This window comes from Geotrypetes seraphini, chromosome 6, assembly GCF_902459505.1.
Source record: "Geotrypetes seraphini chromosome 6, aGeoSer1.1, whole genome shotgun sequence".
NCBI lineage: Eukaryota > Metazoa > Chordata > Amphibia > Gymnophiona > Dermophiidae > Geotrypetes > Geotrypetes seraphini.
In genome coordinates this window covers 220,225,426-220,243,576 of record NC_047089.1, presented here as the reverse complement: position 1 = coordinate 220,243,576, position 18,151 = coordinate 220,225,426, and the positions used below count along the sequence as shown (strand labels likewise).

Below are 18,151 nucleotides of genomic sequence, written 5' to 3'. Positions count from 1 at the left end.
TTTGTAGTCTGGGGTTGCGATTAGTAGATTGGAGAGGTGGTGGTCTAGTTTTGCTGCCTGTGTGGCTAGAAGACCATTGTACAGTTTTTTCCGTTTGATGTTTCTGATTGGAGGGTATGTGAATGGTGTCTGGGTTCTCCTGTGTCTGGTTGTAGTAGTTTGGATTAGGCGGTTGTTCAAGAAGGCTGGGCTGTCACCATTTATGGATCTAAATAATAGACAGTAGAATTTAAATAGTATTCTTGCTTGAATTGGGAGCCAATGTGAGTCGAGGCATGCCTCAGTGATATGGTCATACTTTCTTAGTGAATAGATTAGTCTCAGGGCTGTGTTTTGTACTGTTTCTAGTTGTTTTATCATTGTTGCGGGGCAGGGGAGATAGATGTTGCAGTAGTCAAGGAGACCTAGGACTAGGGACTGGACCATGAGCTGGAATTGTTTTCTGTCGAAGAATTTTCGAACTTGCCTTAGGTTTCTCATGACTGCGAATGATTTCTGTATTTTTTTGTTGATTTATGATTGCATGGTGCAGCATCTGTCTATCTTCATTCCCAGAAGTTTTAGAGTGGGTTGAATGGGGTATGTGATTGAGTTTTTACTAGGTTTGTTATGGTTGGGGTTTTATATTTCAAGAAGTATGAATGTTGTTTTGACTGGGTTCAGTTTTAGTTTGAGGTCTTTCATCCATGTTGCCACTGTTTCTAGAGTTCTTTGTAGTGTGTCTGTCATGGTGGGCGTTGGCTGATCAAAAGGAAGGAGAATGGTGATGTCATCTGCATAGCTATGAGAGGTTAAGCCAATTTTGTCTACGCAAGTGCCGAGGGATGCAATGTAGAGATTGAAGAGTGTTGGGGATAATGCCGATCCTTGGAAGCAGCGCAGAGCATTCAGCGCGCGGCCTGCGCTAAAAACTGCTATCACAGTTTTGTAAAAGGGGGAGGGGGGAGGGGTGGTTAGTGAAGAGTCACTGAAATCAGAAACCAGTTACTTTTTATCCCATGTAACTAGTAACGGTAAACTAGTTGTTTTTGACAGTAACTAGCACAGCTCTGCGGGCCACCACACATGTATCCTTGCCCCTATCACCAAGTTGTAATAGTCTTTTAGTGGGTTTATCTAAAAGTTGGATATATAAACTAACCAAATAAATAAATAAAGTTATTTGAGAGCTTTACAAGTAGCTCAAAATGCTAGAACACAAATTTTAACAGTGGTCTCACAATCACATTACCCCCATTTTGAAATCATTACAAGGTCCTTTTACTAATCATTACAAGGTCCTTTTACATTATATTTATAGAATATAATGGGCGTGTTACCATTTAGTGTGCGCTAAATCGGTTATTGCGCCTTAGTAAAAGGACCCCTACATTAGTTACCTATTGAACAGCAATTTAAAATACTTTGCGTGGTTTTTAAAGTATAATAGCACATGACTTTTCCATCGATTTCTTCAAATTTGAAAGTTTATCAATCAAGTAGAATGTTACAGTCTTCTGAAGATTTGCTATTAGAAGTTCCCTCCTTTAAAGCAATTAGGTTGGAAAAGCATAAGTCATTCAGTTTTTTATTTTTAAATATATTTTATTGTCGGTGGTTGGATATATACAGAGCCACGTCACACATTGTATAGAAAAATATACAACAACCCAAACTAGTTTTACAAAGATCATTCTGTGATGAAAAAATAGACAATTAAACCAATATATTATGTATTGTAACAATTTTACAAATGATCTGGAAATTGGAACAATGAGTGAGGTGATTAAATTTGCAGATGGCACTAAACTGTTCAAAGTTGTTAAAACGCATGCAGATTGTGAAAAATTGCAGGCAGACCTTAGGAAATTGGAAGACTGGGCGTCCATGTGGCAGATTAAATTTAATGTGGATAAATGCAAAGTGATACATATTGGGAAGAATAACCTAAATCATAGTTACTGGATGCTAGGGTCCACCTTGGGGGTTAGCGTCCGAGAAAAGGATCTGGGTGTCATTGTAGACAATACGATGAAACCTTCCACCCAATGTGCAAAAGTTGGCCAAAAACAAACCAAACAAGATGCTAGGAATTATTAAAAAAGGGATGGTTTACAAGACTATGAATGTTATAATGCCTCTGTATCACTCCATGGTGTGATCCCTACCTGGAGTATTGCATTCAATTCTGGTCTCCTTATCTCAAGAAAGATATAGCGACACTAGAAAAGGTTCAAAGAAAAGCGACCAAGATGATATGGGGGATGGAACGCCTCTTGTATGAGGAAAGACTACAAAGGTTAGGGCTCTACAGCTTAGAAAAGAGATGGCTGAAGGAAAATATGATTGAAGTCTACAAAATCCTGAGTAGAATGGGTACAAGTGGATCGATTTTTCACTCTGTCAAAAATGACAAAGACTAGGGGATACTTGAAGTTACAGGGAAATACTTTTAAAACCAATAGGAGGAAATATTTTTTCACTCAGAGAATAGTTAAGCTCTGGAATGCATTGCCAGAGGTTGTGGTAAGAGTGGATAGTGTAGCCCAGTGGTCTCAAACTCAAACCCATTGCAGGGACACATTTTGGATTTGTAGGTACTTGGAGGGCCTCAGAAAAAATAGTTAATGTCTCATTAAAGAAATGACAATTTTGCATGAGGTAAAACTCTTTATAGTTTATAAATCTTTTCTTTTGGCTAAGTCTTAATAATAATAATATTGTCATTTATAGCTAAAGAGATATATGATCAAGAAACTGTTTTATTGTACTTTTGTGATTATGATAAACATACCGAGGACCTCAAAATAATAACTGGTGGGTTGCATGTGGCCCCTGGGCCACGAGTTTGAGACCAATGGTGTAGCTGGAGGAAAAGTCCATAGTTTGAGAAAGACATGGGGGAAGCCACTGCTTGCCCTGGATCGGTAGCATGGAATATTGTTGCTCCTTGGGTTTTGGCCAGGTACTAGTGACCTGGATTGGCCACCATGAGGATGGGATACTGGGCATGATGAACTATTGGTCTGATCCAGGAAGGTTATTCTTATGTTCCAACAGGGAAGCATTAAAACTGTAGTAGATTAGATATCACTGCCCTGTAAAGCATGATGTAAGCAGTGCATACTTGCCCCCTCCCCCCCCATTTTCACTTTTTTACATGCACCATCTCTCTTACACTTGTCTTCAGTTTTAGAGTAATGGGACCTAAGCTATGGAATTCTTTACATCCTGGAATGAGAAAATTAACTAGTTTTATTGCTTTTAAAAAGGAACTTAAGACTATTTGATTTTTGCAGTTTTACCAAGCAAAGCAGTATGGCAAAGCAGATTATGATTATTATGATTTTTAAATATTTTTCAGGACAGTTTTTTCATTGATTATGTTAGTTTTATTATATGACTATTTGATATATTGTGAATTTTTTAATTGTAAACTGCTTAGGGTTGTGAGATTTGCAGTGTAGAAATAATGTAAATAAATAAATACTATCACCTCAATACACACATATTGTCGTCATCCCCCCAACCACCCCAGAAATGCCATCACCTCTGCACATACTGTATATTTGCTCATGACCAACCCTAAAGGCATAATCTCAACCTCCAATGCCACACATACTCTCACCCCCATGCTTCTGTACCCGCATACCACCACCTCAACAGACACACCCTCCCTCACCCCCTAACCACCACATATTCCCTTATCCCTCCCTCCATGCCCAAACATACACCTGCATCCACCCACTTCCATATGCACACCATTGCCAAACCGGGGAGGATTTTTGCCAGATTGCAAGAGTTGTCCACCTTATGATTCCCTGTTTCACTTTGTTTTGTAGTGGTTGAGCAGCTTGGAGCATGGAGCTGCTATCCACCCCTCACAGTATACAGATCAGCGACATCACCTGTGATTCTTTTCGGATCTCTTGGGAAATTGACACGCCGGACCTGGAGAGAGTCACTCACTATTTCATTGACCTGAACAAGAAGGAGAACAAGAATGCTAACAAATTTAAACACAGGGTGAGACAGTCATAATGCCATATCCCCCCCCAGATATTCCCCTGCTTCTGCTTTCCCCCTCCCCTTACCAAGCAGTTCTTATGGTACCCCTTCCCCCTCAGCAGTTTTACAATCAGACCTCAAGGGGCATGTCCCACCGCAAGCAAAAGGAGACTAAGGGCAGGATGCATAAAGCTCCAGCAATCCGGTAAAAAAATACCGGGTTGGGAGCGATTTTCTTTTGCTGGGGGTTGCTGAGTACAAACAGAATGCAAATCATATGCACGCTGTTTATGCTGAGTATTCTGGTGAAAGGGGGAGGAGCTATGTCTGGCACGTGTGCACAAGAGATGAACAGCAGGCACAGCCCTTGTGCTCAGGCCCAGTACAGTTCCTGATCGCTGGAGCTTTCCAGTAAAAGGAGGAGGAGCTATGTCTGCGCACAAGAGCTGAATGGCAGGCACAGCTCTTGTACTCAGGCCCAGTACAGTTCCTGATCGCTGGAGCTTTCCAGTAAAAGGAGGAGGAGCTATGTCTGCGCGCACAAGAGCTGAATGGCAGACACAGCTCTTGTGCTCAGGCCCAGTACAGTTCCTGATCACTGGAGATTTCCAGTAAAGTTTATTTTGGTGCGATTTTTTTTGTTTGTTTGTTTCAGCCGCAATATAGTTGCACATGTTGTGTGTGTTTTGTGTGAGTGTGTGTCCTGCGCCTAACAGCTGCGTTCTGACTAGGATTACCAGATTTTTGGTCCAGAAAAAGAGGACACGTAGCCCCTCCCCATTCCACTCTCAGCCCTGCCCTGTTCCGGCCCCAGCTCCAGCTCATTCCGGCCCTGATCCCACCTTGTTCCGCTCCCCCCCAGCCCCACACAAACTTAATCTCTTCAGAGCCGTGTCTGGAGGACATCTGCACATACGCAGATGCGAAACGATGATGTCACATGCATGCACGTATGCGTGTGATGTCACTGTGTCGCATCCACGCATGCACAGATGCCTTCAAGATGCAGCCCCTATCTCAATGCTTTTCAAAACATGGACAAAGTGCCGTGTTTTGAAAAGCCATCCAGACGCCTGGACAGTCCTCTAAAAAGAGGACATGTCCGGGTAATTCCAGACGTCTGGTAACCCTAGTTCTGACCATAGGTGTGGGACACACACTCAAACATGTACCGGCAGCTTCAGACCTGTCGGAAGATTTTACACAGTTCCCTTCTGTGCATTACAAGGAGTTCTCATTGTAATACTAAAGAGCTCCTTTTAATGTACGTATTTGCATAAGGTTCTCGATGGCTGCTACCGCAATTGGTAGAAGCTTCCCCCTCTCCCAAGAATTCTTTTGAGCACTGGAGGCTGAGCTGCCTTGCAAGTGAAACTGGCGACAATCAGTCCTACTTCCACAGCAAGCTTTTGAGCATCAACCCCTAAAGGTCAATCTCACAGTGGTTCTGTATCCAGCAGAGTCCACTGTATCCCGACATTGTAATTCTGCGTTTAGCAAGAAAGGAGGACTGGGAAAAAAATAGACCCCCGAGAGGAAGGAGAAGGTGATATTACCTTGAGAATTTAACTTTAGCAAAAGAGGAAAATGAAGTACCGACTCGTAGATTTTAACTGAAAGCCCCAGTTGATTGCTAGCGCTGCCTCCCCCAGGAACTTGCTTCTGCAGAATGAAGGTTGCTATGGTAATGTTCTATTTAATATATTTTTTTTGGCTAATATGGTGTTTGTCTCTTGACTCTACCCTGTTCTTTGTTGCTGTGGGAACAGCCTGAATCTCGGAGGTGTTTCTGGGCCCCAATAAGATGGGGAAGGAGGTGAGGGAGGGGGCAGAAACAATCAAATAAAAATGTCCAGGATCTCAGGGAAGCCCCCAACCCAACTACTACTATTAATTCTTTCTATAGCGCTACCAGACGCACGCAGCACTGTACAGAGTCACAAAGAGTAAGAAAACAGTCCCTGCTCGAAAGAGCTTACAATCTAAACAGCCAAGACAGACAAACAGGATGTCATGGATATAGTTAAGGGGAACGGTTAATCAGCTGGATTGGTTGGAGGGCAGAAGGGAGTACAGGACAATCAAGCCATTGTGACATCACTGATTAGGTTGGCTCTTATTGGTGGAATGAGACATTGTGACATCACAATCTCAGCTCAGCTTCCCAAAGACTGAAACAGGATGGCATGGATACAGTTAAGGGGAACGGTTAATCAGCTGGCTGGGTTGGAAGGCAGAGGAGTAAGGTTAAGGACTGAAGGCTATATCAAGAAGGTGGGTTTTCAGTCTGCTTTTAAACAAGGGAAGGGGCTTAATGGACAAACTCAGGTAATTTATTCCAGGCTTAGGGGGCAGCTAGATGAAAGGAATGAAGTCTGGAATTGGCAGTGGAGGAGAAGGGTGACGCTAAGAGTGACTTATCTGAGGAACAGAGTTCTCTGGGAGGTGTATAAGGAGAGAGAAGTTAGGAGAATGTTTTGCCATGAGGGGAACTTCTCTGCCTCATATTCTGATAGTAAAGAGAGGGATTTACAGAAGCTGTAAGTGTGCTTTAACTTAGACATAATAAATCCTACGATTATGTGTGATCTATGGGTATTGTAACTGAATAGCAAGTCTATGTATGATCACTGACCTCCGGTGAGGTTGCAACCTTGTGAATGATGTGCAGATCTGTGGCTGTGTGTCCTAAGCCCAATGACAGGCTTCTTTTCTGGTTTTTGTAGGATGTTCCCACTAAGCTGGTAGCCAAGGCGGTGCCACTGCCGATGACAGTGAGGGGTCACTGGTTCCTGAGCCCTCGAACAGAATACAGTGTGGCAGTACAGACCGCCATTAAGCAGAGTGACGGCGAATATCAGGTGTCAGGTTGGAGTGAGACAGTGGAGTTCTGCACTGGGGGTAAGTGAGTTTGCACACTCTGGATAAACAGCTGAGCAGAGGGAGGGAGGGAGGGAACATTACAAGACACTCTGAGCCGGATTCTCTAACATTCATGCTAAAATCCGATGGGCTGCTATTGCAGCCCTGAATGTATTCTCTAAAATGCAAATAAGGTTCACGGAAGGTCACTAAATTTACATGGGATGAGTTTCTGGTAATAGTGATTAGCATATGCGCAGAATATATCTTGCAAATTAACAAAACAAACAAAAAATGAGACCCTCTAATCGAAGATTTGCAGGAGGGTTGCTCACTCCCGCCACTTGGGTCACCCGACAACCTAACACCCGACATCTCCAGCAGCAGGAGGGTTGCCCACTCTCCCGCAGCTGCTGCCCACCCCGCCCTCCCAACCAAACACCCGACACCCCCAGCAGCAGGAGGGTTGCCTACTCCCTCCTGCCGCCACTGCACATCCTCCAACAACCAAACACCCGACACTCTTGGCAACAGGAGGGATGCCCACTCCCTCCTGCCACCATCATCACCCCCCCCCAACAACTAAATATCCGATATCCCCGGCAGCCGGAGGGATGCCCACTCCCTCCTGTCATCACCATTGCCCAACCAACACCCCCCCCCGACAACCTCCTATAGGAGGGGCCTTAGGCATTTGGGTCAGTCACAGCCTTAGGACCCTCTCCAGTGCATCCCAGGATGCACAGGGAAGAGGAAGGCCCACCATTTTGAAGAGCTAGGTCTGCTGCCCAGAGGGAGTTGCATCCCTCTGTCCGGCCTTTGTGCCAAATGGGTTGTTGGGGGGGGGGGGTTGTCAGGGAGTTGGGCAGCAGAGAGAGGGAGTGGGCATCCCTCCTGTTGCTGGGGGTGTCATAAGAACATAAGAATTGCCATACTGGGATGGACTGAAGGTCTATTGAGCCCAGTATCCTGTTTTCAACAGTGGCCAACCCAGGTCCCTAGTACCTAGCTAAATCCCAAGTAGCAAAACAGATTACATTACATTACATTAGGGGCTTCTATTCCGCCTATACCTTGCAGTTCAAGGCGAATTACAAAAGAGCTAACTGGACATTTCCAGTGAAGTTACCACAGTTTTGGGTTTGTTTGGGGTTTTTTTTGGTTACAAGGGAGGAGAGGTAGCTGGATTGATTCCGGAAGAACTTGCAAATTGGATATTAAATTGACTGTATGTTATTGTGTGATATAACAAATAGATTACAGTTTCTAAGATGCTTATCCTAGGAATAAGCAGTGGAATTTTCCCAAACCTATGGACTTCTCTTTTAGGAAATTATCCAAACCTTTTTTAAACCCTGCTAAGCTAACTGATTTCACCACATTCTCTGGCAATGGATTCCAGAGTTTAATTACAGGTTGTGTGAATAAATATTTTCTCCGGTTTGTTTTAAATCTACTACTTAGTAGCTTCATCACATTTCCCCTAGTCCTATGCAAATCTTTATCTTGCATATTCATTAGAGATATCCTGAAAACCCAGTTTGTCTACAACCGTCGAAGACTGAAGTGAGACATGCCTGATTTATCCAAAGCTCCCACTTGAGTGTTAGGCTGCTGTGCCAATTGTAATATTTAAATACAACTGACAATGTATTTGGGGTTAAATTGTAAATGGCATTATTTGATCTTGCCTTCCTTCCTCCTCTTTTCTTATTACTGGAAACCAGTGAATTCTTTTTGCAGTTGTTTAGTTTTTCTTCTAATGGATGTTCCCAGCTTACAGCTAGGGTTTATTTTCTTCATGGGTATTTTTTTTTTTACAAAAGCTGTCCTGAGTTACTGGTCAGCAATTGCCACTATACCTGGATATTCAGTGCTTTCTGGTTGTATGTTCCTTTTGCAATTGCTAATAAAGATATTCACAATGCTGATATTTGGATATTAGCTGGTACAAAATATTTGGGTATATGTTTAAATGTTGCAGCCAGCATTTATCACAAAGCTTAAATATTGATCTGAATGAACATAAGAACATAAGAATTGCCACTGCTGAGTCAGACCAGTGGTCCATCATGCCCAGCAGTCCGCTCACACGGCGGCCCTCTGGTCTAAGACCAGCACCCTAACTGAGACTAGCCCTACCAGCGCACGTTCTTGTTCAACAGAAACTTGTCTTAACTTTGTCTTGAATCCTTGGAGGGTGTTTTCCCCTATAACAGCCTCTGGAAGGGCGTTCCAGCTTTCCACCACTCTCTGGGTGAAGAAGAACTTCCTTACGTTTGTACGGAATCTATCCCCTTTCAACTTTAGAGAGTGCCCTCTCGTTCTCCCTACCTTGGAGAGGGTGAACAACCTGTCCTTATCTACTAAGTCTATCCCCTTCAGTACCTTGAATGTTTCGATCATGTCCCCCCCTCTCAATCTCTTCTGTTCGAGAGAGAAGAGATCCAGTTTCTCTAATCTTTCGCTGTACGGCAGCTCATCCAGCCCCTTAACCATCTTAGTCGCTCTTCTCTGGACCCTTTCGAGTAGTACCGTGTCCCTCTTTAGGTACGGCGACCAGTGCTGGACACAGTACTCCAGGTGAGGGTGTACCATGGCCCGGTACAGTGGCATGATAACCTTCTCTGATCTGTTCATGATCCCCTTCTTTATCATTCCCAGCATTCTGTTTGCCCTTTTTGCTGCCGCCGCACATTGTGTAGACGGCTTCATCGACTTGTCAATCAGAACTCCCAAGTCTCTTTCCTGGGAGGTCTCTCCAAGTACCGCCGCAAACATCCTGTATTCATGCATGAGATTTTTACAGTTCCACACACCATCAGTTTAGCACCAAGAGCAGGGTTTCTGCTGTCACCCACCTCCCCCAGGTCCCTCTACTCTCACTCTGTGCCAGGTTCGACTTTGAGCAAGGACTGTTTGCGTCTGGTAGCGCTATAGAAATAATTAATAATAGTAGTAGTAGGTTACTATAGACAAGGTTCCCTATCTTCTCTGGGCTCTTTCTGAGAATACCACACCCTCCCTTTTGTATCAGGCTTTAGATTTCTTCAGTATTAAAAATATCTGTTTGCATTTTGGGATTGGTTTCATCTCCTCTCTGTAGGTCTCTGTCATGCCACACCCATAAAGAGAAACTTCCTGGCTCGGGGACTGGGAAGGGTGTGTCAAGAATTTCAGAATAATCCCCTGTTGCTTTCAGTGAAACAAAAAGTCTTTCTAATCTGTCATGTCTCCAGAACATTTACTATAGGTGTCAACTTTTCAAAAACATTGGTAATAGTAATGTCAACACAAACACCTCTCCTGAAGGAGTTTGCTCAATGCTGGAGATACACAAGCACCCGGGCAACCCATAAAACTGGCACCTTTATGTTCAGTCCCTGTGCTACAGTATTCTCTGGTACGGCTCCACAGTCTCTTCAGGCACATTCAGCCCCCGCGCTCTCTGCAATGTGTCATTGTGTTGGGTGTTTGGTTGTCAGGGGACCCCAGGGCAAGAGAGTGGGCATCCCTCATGCCAATCTTCGATTCAGGGGTCTTTTTATTTTAATCTGCACGTGTGGGGGGTGGGGGGGTAGAGCGGGGTCTGAGCTGTCAAACCTTATTCTCCTGTCAGTGCCTGAGCCAATTAGCACTCAGGCACTGATCAGAAAGTAAGGCTATGACAGCTCAGACCCTGCCGTACAATTTTGCCCGCAAATGTGGAATCACCTGGCGATGACAGAGAATCACCCGGAGTGCTCCTGTTAATATTAATAAGCACATTCCACTAACATTTTAATATTAATGACCTCGTTGTACTACATTTACATGGCAGTCGGAGACAGCTCGGAAAAGACCACGGTAAGCAGTTCTGATAATCAGATGATAAAATACTGCCCCGCTAAACCAGCTGAAGCAGGTTTTTGAGAATCTTCCTCTCTATCCTGTTTATTCAATAATTTGTGAGCAGGGCCTCCTCCCCTCAATTAACGTTCAGGCTTCTATTTTGCCCCCACCCATGACATCATGATTTTAAAATATTTAACTTTGTTTGCTGTGTGTATCATACACACTCAAATAATACGGACAGTTTCCAAAAGCTATTTACAAAGGTACAGTAAGTGGCCTGAAAATTACTCATCCTTCCTGCAAGTAAAAGTTTGCTCTTACAGTTCTTTGAGCGCATGTGACTGTCAGAATGTTTTGCTTGGACTAAGCTGCTCTTTGCTGACCCCAGAAGGTGCTGCCTTAAGTGACTGCCTAGTCTTGCTAATGGTTGAGTCTGTCCATGACTTAAGGCCGGATTCTCAAAACTCACCAGTAAAGTCCGATGGGTCACTGTAGCTGCTGAAAATCTAATGATTCAGATACATGTGCCTGAGATGCGCTTTTCACAGTAGCAGCACCCCAGACCAGTCGGTAATTTTGGGTCATTAAAACCTGGAGCTTCCTTTGAAGAATCACTCGGTGATGATAGAGAATTTCCAGGAGTCTTCATTTTAATATTAATGACCCCGTATACTGTTTTAATAGTAATGATTAGTGCTGCCCGATTCACGATTCAAATCGATTCAATTAAAAAAAAACAAAAAAAACCAGCCTCCTGATTCAATGGCCAACCCTTCCCTCGTGCCTTCCTAAAGCAGGAGCTGCAGTGCTGCCTCTTGCTGGCCATCCGCTGCTGCTCCTGCTTGAGGGGGGAAGGTCGGTCAGAAAGGCCTCTCCCAGCTTCCCCGCTCTTACCTCCTTTATGCTAATAGGGCAGCTTGCAGGCTCGCTGGTGTTGTAGCGATCCCTGCAGCTGCCCGTGGTCCTCAGCGGCACGTTCTTTCTGCTACGTCCTGCCCCTGCTCTGACATCAGGGGCAGGATCGCGGCAGAGAGAACGTGCCGCTGAGGACCACGGGCAGCTGCAGGGATTGCTATAACACCAGCGAGCCTGCAAGCTGCCCTATCAGCATAAAGGAGGTAAGAGCGGAGAAGGTGCAGGCTGCGGGGGGGAGCAGGTGTTAATTAGTTCGCACCGGGAGGAGGAGAAAATGTGCCTTCACGGCGGGAAGGAGAAGAAAATGTGCCTTCATGGCGGGGTGGGGGGGGGGGAGCAGGTCTCGTGGAGGGAGCAGGCCTTTCGGGCGAGGAGGAAGAGAGAAAGTGCCTTCCTGGGGGGTGGGGGAACAGGTCTTCGTGACAGGGAGCAGGCCTTCAGGGCAGGGAGGCAGGCCTGTGCAGAGGGAGGAGGAGGAGGAGGAGGAGGAAGGAGTAAGAGAGGGGAGAGAAGATGCCAGACCTGGGGTGAAGTGGAGAGAGAAACCAAAAAGAGGGGAGGAAAGCAGAGGAGAGGTGCTGGACTAATGGAGAGAGGGAAATGCAAGACCACAAGGGGAAGGGTACAAGAGGGACAGATACTGCTCCAAAGTAGGTGGGCAAGGTGCAGGATGGCAGGAGTGATAGTAGGAGAAAGCCTGTACCTGGGGAAGGGGGATACAGGAGGTAAGGAAGAGAGAAAGAAGAAGCTGGATATGGGGAGAGATAAGATGCTGGACATGGAGGGAGCATAGGAACAGGGACACAGAAGAAAGATGCTGGATGAAAGGGTAAATGAGAAAAGGAGAGCTGGTGGATCTGTGGGTGGTGGGGGTCCATCGCTGCAGCTGCGGGGGGATGGAATTGAAAAAAAGGAAAGATGCCAGATCTCCGGGGGAGGAAAGGGAAACAGAGGGGAGGACAGAGATGGAAGATGGATGGTTAGCACGGAGAAAGAAGAAAGAAGGAGAGCTTGATCAGAAGACAACCAGACCAACCAGATTTGAAAAATGACCAGACCAGACAAGAAAAGGTAGGAAAAATAATTTTATTTTCTGTTTTGTGATTACAATATGTCAGATTTGAAATGTGTATCCTTCCACAGCTAGTGTTGGACCGCAAACGTGAGCTAGGATTTAATAGACAGAGGAAAAGTATTTTTTGTTTGTTTATTTTGTTTACACAACAGGACCAGTGTGGGTAGGAGAGGGCAAAAAGGCTATAAAATAAACCCACCAGGATGTTTGGAAAAAAACCACCCAATTGGGCAGGAAAATTGAATCGAATCAAAAAATCGATTCAATAGGCTGAATCAAATCAAATTTTTTTTTCCTGAATCGGGCAGCACTGGTAATGACCTTGTTGTACTACATTTGCATGGCAGAATTGAAGGTTGTTAGGAAGCTCGGAAAAGATCACGGTGAGCCGTAGAATTGGAAGGTAAAATACTGGCATGCTAAACTGGCTAGAACCGGTTTAGCGACCATCGTTAAAGGCACAGTGAGTTTTGAGAATCTAGTCCTTAGTGGGGAAAGGAAGAATCAATGCAAGGCCAGAAATTGTACTGGAAAACAAAGGCTCCTTCCACTGGAGGCTGTTATATATTTCGACTTTCTTATCCATCTGAGTTAGTCATGTTGAGTTCATAGGTGAGTAAACTGTGCTGTGACTTTCCATCTCTCCTGTCTTCTTTCTCAGATTATGCAAAGGAGCACCTCCAGCTGCTTCAGGAAAAGGCAGAGGCTATGGCAGGACGCATGTTACGTTTTTCTGTCTTCTACCGGAACCATCAGCAGGAATACTTCCAACACATAAGGTGAGTTTGAAAGACCCCAGAAGGAAGGGGCTGTTATAATATGATAGAGAAATGTTGATAGAAGTACTTCCAACCTGTTAGGGGTACTTTTAGCATATCAAATGAAAGTGGAGTGGGAGCCCCTAAGTAGGGCTACCATATATGTGAAGACAAAAAAGAAGACACATGACCCCCCCCCACACTCCACCCACTGCTCCATCCATCTCCTTGGTCTCCCTTCCAGGCCTCTGTACCCTTTTAGTGCTTCTCTCTCTCCCTTCCTCCAACCCTCTTCCCCTATGGGTGCTTCTCTCTCTCTCCTTCCAACCCATAACCCACTCCCTGTGGGTGCCACTCTCCTTCCAGCTTCCTCTCCTGCTGTTTTTTGTTTCTCCCCTCCCATCTAGCACTACCCTACTTCATGCTCTTTTCTCTAGCACTCTCCTAGGATTCAAAGACAAATTAGATGCACATCTCCTTATGAGAGGCATAGAGGGATATGGGTGGTAAAACTACATCAGGTGTATACCTGACTGGGCCTCCGCGTGTGCGGATCGCCGGACTCGATGGACCATGGGTCTGATCCGGAGATGGCAGTTCTTATGTTCTTATGTTCTTATAATGCTTCTCCAGACCTCCTTCTATCCCTCCCTTCAGGGTTTCTCCAGCCCTCCCTCTCTCCCTCCATGGTGTTTTTCTAGACTTACCTCCCTCCATGCTGTTTCTCCAGCCCCCTCCCCTCCCTCCCTCCTCTGAAGCTGCTCTCTAGCTCTCAATTCTTCCATGTACTTCTTCCCCGAGCTAGCCACTATAATTGAATTTTCGGGCAGCCAGGAGTAGCAACAAGGAGAGCCTGTTGCTGCCGGCCTGCTCCGGAAGCTGTCTCTCTACAAGTCCCGCCTACACAGGAGCAGGAAGTTGCTGCAAAGAGGCAGCTTCTAGGGCAGGCCGGCGGCAGCAGGCTCTCATTACTACTGCCAGCTGCCAGAAGATCCAATTATAGCAGCTGGCCCTGGGGGGGGGGGGAGTTGGGAGAGCTTCCCCATTAAAAAAAATCCATCCGGGTACTTGGCCAGTCTTTGAAAAAGAGGACATGTCTGGGTTTTCCCGGACGTCTAGTAACCCTACCCCTAAGAGTCCTTTCAACATGTTAGGAGAGTATTGGAGATCCCAGGGGTCCTTCTAGCAGGAGGGGGTAGAAGATCCCAAGAGGACTTCCAGAATCTCAAGGGAATTTGGGAGAGTCAATGAGATATTGTCCTTCAGACCGACCCCAGGAAACACAGTTCATCTAATAACATCACTGCATATTGATCATCTTGCATAGGGTTACCATATGGCTCCAAAAAAGGAGGGCAGATTGAGATATCAGAGTTTTACTTCCATAGTTTTCAATGGAAGTAAAACTCAGATGCCTCAATATATCCTCCTTACTTCCATTGCTTTCAGTGGAAGTAAAACCCGGATGTCTCAATCAGTCTTCTTTTTTCTGGAGCCATATAGTAACCCTAATCTTGCTGTTCAACTCAAGCAGCTCAAGAAGAATCCATTCTGAAATCATTTAGCTATTTCACTGTCTAAAACAGAGCAGAAGCTTTAGTAATGCATTAGCAAATTGAGAATCTACAATACTGGCCATAAAAGAGGAATCCCAAATATCTTGTACACTGAGTGTTTTGGGTAGGGGGCAGAAACTTCAGGTGATACTGCATTGAAGCAGAAGGGTGCTGTCTGATACTGATGAATTCTCTATCTCTGGTCTATGTCCATGTTTTCCTGAAGTCTAAACCCTGTTGCAGCTGCTGGGAACTACATACTGCTAATTTGGAAAGTGTTATTTTTTCCCCTGTATAAGCGATTTCCCTATTGAGAAAATTAACTAAGACAATAAAATGAAATAGGATGTTGAAAAGTCCCAGTAATGAGATGCTCTCATTTTCTCTAGCCCTTCTTTTCTGGATGTCTTTCTCTGAATGTTTCTCCCTACACTCCTTCTTTTCCCTCTCTGGTGTCTCCCTACCTCCAGGCAGCACTGTGTGAATGTGATGCAGCCCTACCTGAAGGATAACAGCGGCAGTCACGGCTCCCCCATCAGTGGCACACTCCATGGCATCTTCTTCAGCTGCAACACGGAATTTAACACTGGGCAACCACCACAGGACTCCCCATATGGTCGCTACCGATTCCAGATCCCCGCACAGCACCTCTTTCATCCCGGCACCTGCCTATACTTTGCTGACCTATACTGTATGTACACAGCCTATCACTATGCTGTGCTAGTGCTGGCACCTCGTGGCTCCCCTGGGGATCTCTTCTGTCGCACACGACTCCCAGAACTCGACATCACCTGCAACCGTTTCCTGACATGCACTGCTGAGGGCCCAGAGCTTGTCTTCCAACATGCACAGGACCTCATTCTGGAGATCTTCTATACAGAGCCTGTGGATCTAGCACTTGGCTACCTGGGTGAGATCAGTGGCCACCAGCTCATGAGCCTGTCCACTGCTAATGCTAAGAAGGACCCCAGCTGCAAGGCTTGCAATGTCAACATGGGCCGCTAGCACAGCTTGGGGTGAAGGGCTGGGGGTATGAGGGCCAGGGGCATAGGTAGGGGGCACTGAGAGCACAGCTGAGGGTATGGGGCTGAGGCCACTAGGAGAACATCTAGGGGTACAGGGTGTGAGGGCAATGGCCTAAGCCGGGGATGCAAGGAGCATAGCCAGGGATATGGGGCAGGGGATGTGAAGATCAGAGATGGATAAGAGTCATTAGAAACCCAGCCAGGATAAGGAATGGGCATGTTAAGAGCAAACCTAGGGGTATGAGGCCAGAGGTGCTAGGCACATAGCCAGTGGTATGAGGCATTAGGGATGAGAACAAAGGGTGTACAGAGGGGATGCCAATAGCATGGTCATGGGTACAAGGCTAGAAACATGAAGAAAAAGGAGTATAAGTACTGATCTACCTGTACCAGTAACTCTATTGAATGTGTGTGTCAAACTGTCCATTGTTACTTCCTGGGTAACTAACCCAACCTCTTGTAATGTAATATAACCTTGAACTGAATAGGTAAAGGCGGAATAGAAAACCTGATTAGTATAACATAACACTGGTAGGAACACAGCCAGGGGTACAGAAAAGGTAGCAGAAGGATCAGGGATCTATACAGAGGGTATTAAGACCAGGGAAAGTAGGAAAAGGGCCAAGGCTACTAGGGGGGCACTAGAGTCAGGGATAGTGACAAGGGGGTGGGGTTTAGACAGGATTCATTTATATCAGAGGCATAGGTAGTGGGTGAAAGAACCAAAGGAATGGAAGTGGGAGACATTAGATGAGAGGCAGAGGGTGCTATGATTAGGGCATGCAGGCTGGGGATATAGGCTTGGTGGGCATAGAAAAGGGGGTTCCAGGAACAGTGGTGATAGGAATGCAGCTTGGGATATGTTTTAAGGGTAGAGAGCACAGGACAGGACAGGAAATATTAGAAGGTGAAAGAGATTACTTTGCTGTCTGGGTGTTTTGTTTTTTTTGCATTCGTCTCAGTCTTTCCTTTCTAATCACCTCTTCATTATGTTCTCTTAACTTCTTTCCCAGGTTCACCTTTCACTTTTACTTTGTCTGTTGTCATCCCTTCCTCTCCTTATTTGACATATTTCTTTTCATTCCATTTTCTTTCATTTTTCTCTTCTTGGCCTCTAAATACTAGAGGCAGGAAACACTGGGAGCAGAGGTGTGGGGCAGAGGGCACTATGACTGGGGGGGGGGACCGAGGCATTGGCAACAGGATTAGGAGTGGGTGCTTTATACCTGAGGGTGCAGACAAGGGGGTGCCGTACCTGGGAGTGTTGGGCAGGCAGTCATTGAAACAAAGGATAGGGTGTTGTAATTGGGAGTGCAATGAAGAGACTCTGGTGGGGTGGGGACTCTTACCAGAGGGGAAGCGGCAATAAGATCAGAAGAAGGAACTTTGAGACTGGAGGTGCAGGGCAGAGAAGGATAAGATCGGGGGAAGGTGAGCAATGTGTCTAAGGGTGCAAGGCAGTTGGGTAATAAGATGCAGCAGGGGGGTTCTGTTACTTGGGGTGTAAGGCAAAGGTTAATAGGAATGGGGAGAAGGTGAACGCCTGATCAGTAGTGCAAGGAAGGGAACAATAGGATCAGGGGTAGAGGGATTATGTGATTATGGGTCCAAGCAAAGGGGTGACAGGATCAGGGCCAGGCAGGGTTGGTGTTAAACATACAGGAGGCCAGGGCAAAAATTTGGGAGGGGGCCCAAATTCCACCTTTCATTTGTGTCTCTTTCAGCTTGAGGCAGGTATGAAGCCCCCTTTAACATATGGATCCAGGGCAGTTGTCTTGCTTAACATCCACTAACACCAACCCTAGAGCCAGGTGGGTAGGGGGGGGGGTTTGTGACTAAAGCAGAGCAAGATCAGGAGCAGGGGGAATTGGGAGGGGGGTTGATAGGATCAGGAATGGGGAGCCCTCATGATTAAGGGTGTGGGGCAGGGAACGATAGGATCGGGGTAGATGGAAGGGCAGAGACTTGAACAATGTGGCATTGAAAACAGTTGGGAATAGATTTCTATCATATGAGCTCTGCCACGTATAAAAAGAAGTGAAAAGCGCCTTTCGTATCAATATCCTGGAGAATCCTCCAGGAAGAAGAGGCACAGGACAGCTGAGATGACAGTCCTTGATATGAAAAAAAGAGAGTTTT

The 18,151-nt window shown here is 45.7% G+C and overlaps 1 protein-coding gene across 3 annotated transcripts in view; it reads left to right on the top strand.

The window, feature by feature from the left end:
• The window catches only part of PHYHIP (phytanoyl-CoA 2-hydroxylase interacting protein), a 30,548-nt gene extending 12,697 nt beyond the window's left edge, over positions 1–17,851 (top strand). For all 3 annotated transcript variants that reach the window (XM_033948751.1, XM_033948752.1, XM_033948749.1), the window contains 4 exons: positions 3,822–4,005; positions 6,714–6,888; positions 13,335–13,452; positions 15,458–17,851. In XM_033948751.1, the coding sequence (XP_033804642.1) occupies positions 3,841–4,005; positions 6,714–6,888; positions 13,335–13,452; positions 15,458–15,992 (993 nt within the window). In that variant the 5' untranslated portion in view covers positions 3,822–3,840 and the 3' untranslated portion in view covers positions 15,993–17,851. The remainder of the gene's footprint in view (positions 1–3,821; positions 4,006–6,713; positions 6,889–13,334; positions 13,453–15,457) is intronic.
• The last annotated feature ends 300 nt before the right edge of the window (positions 17,852–18,151 follow it).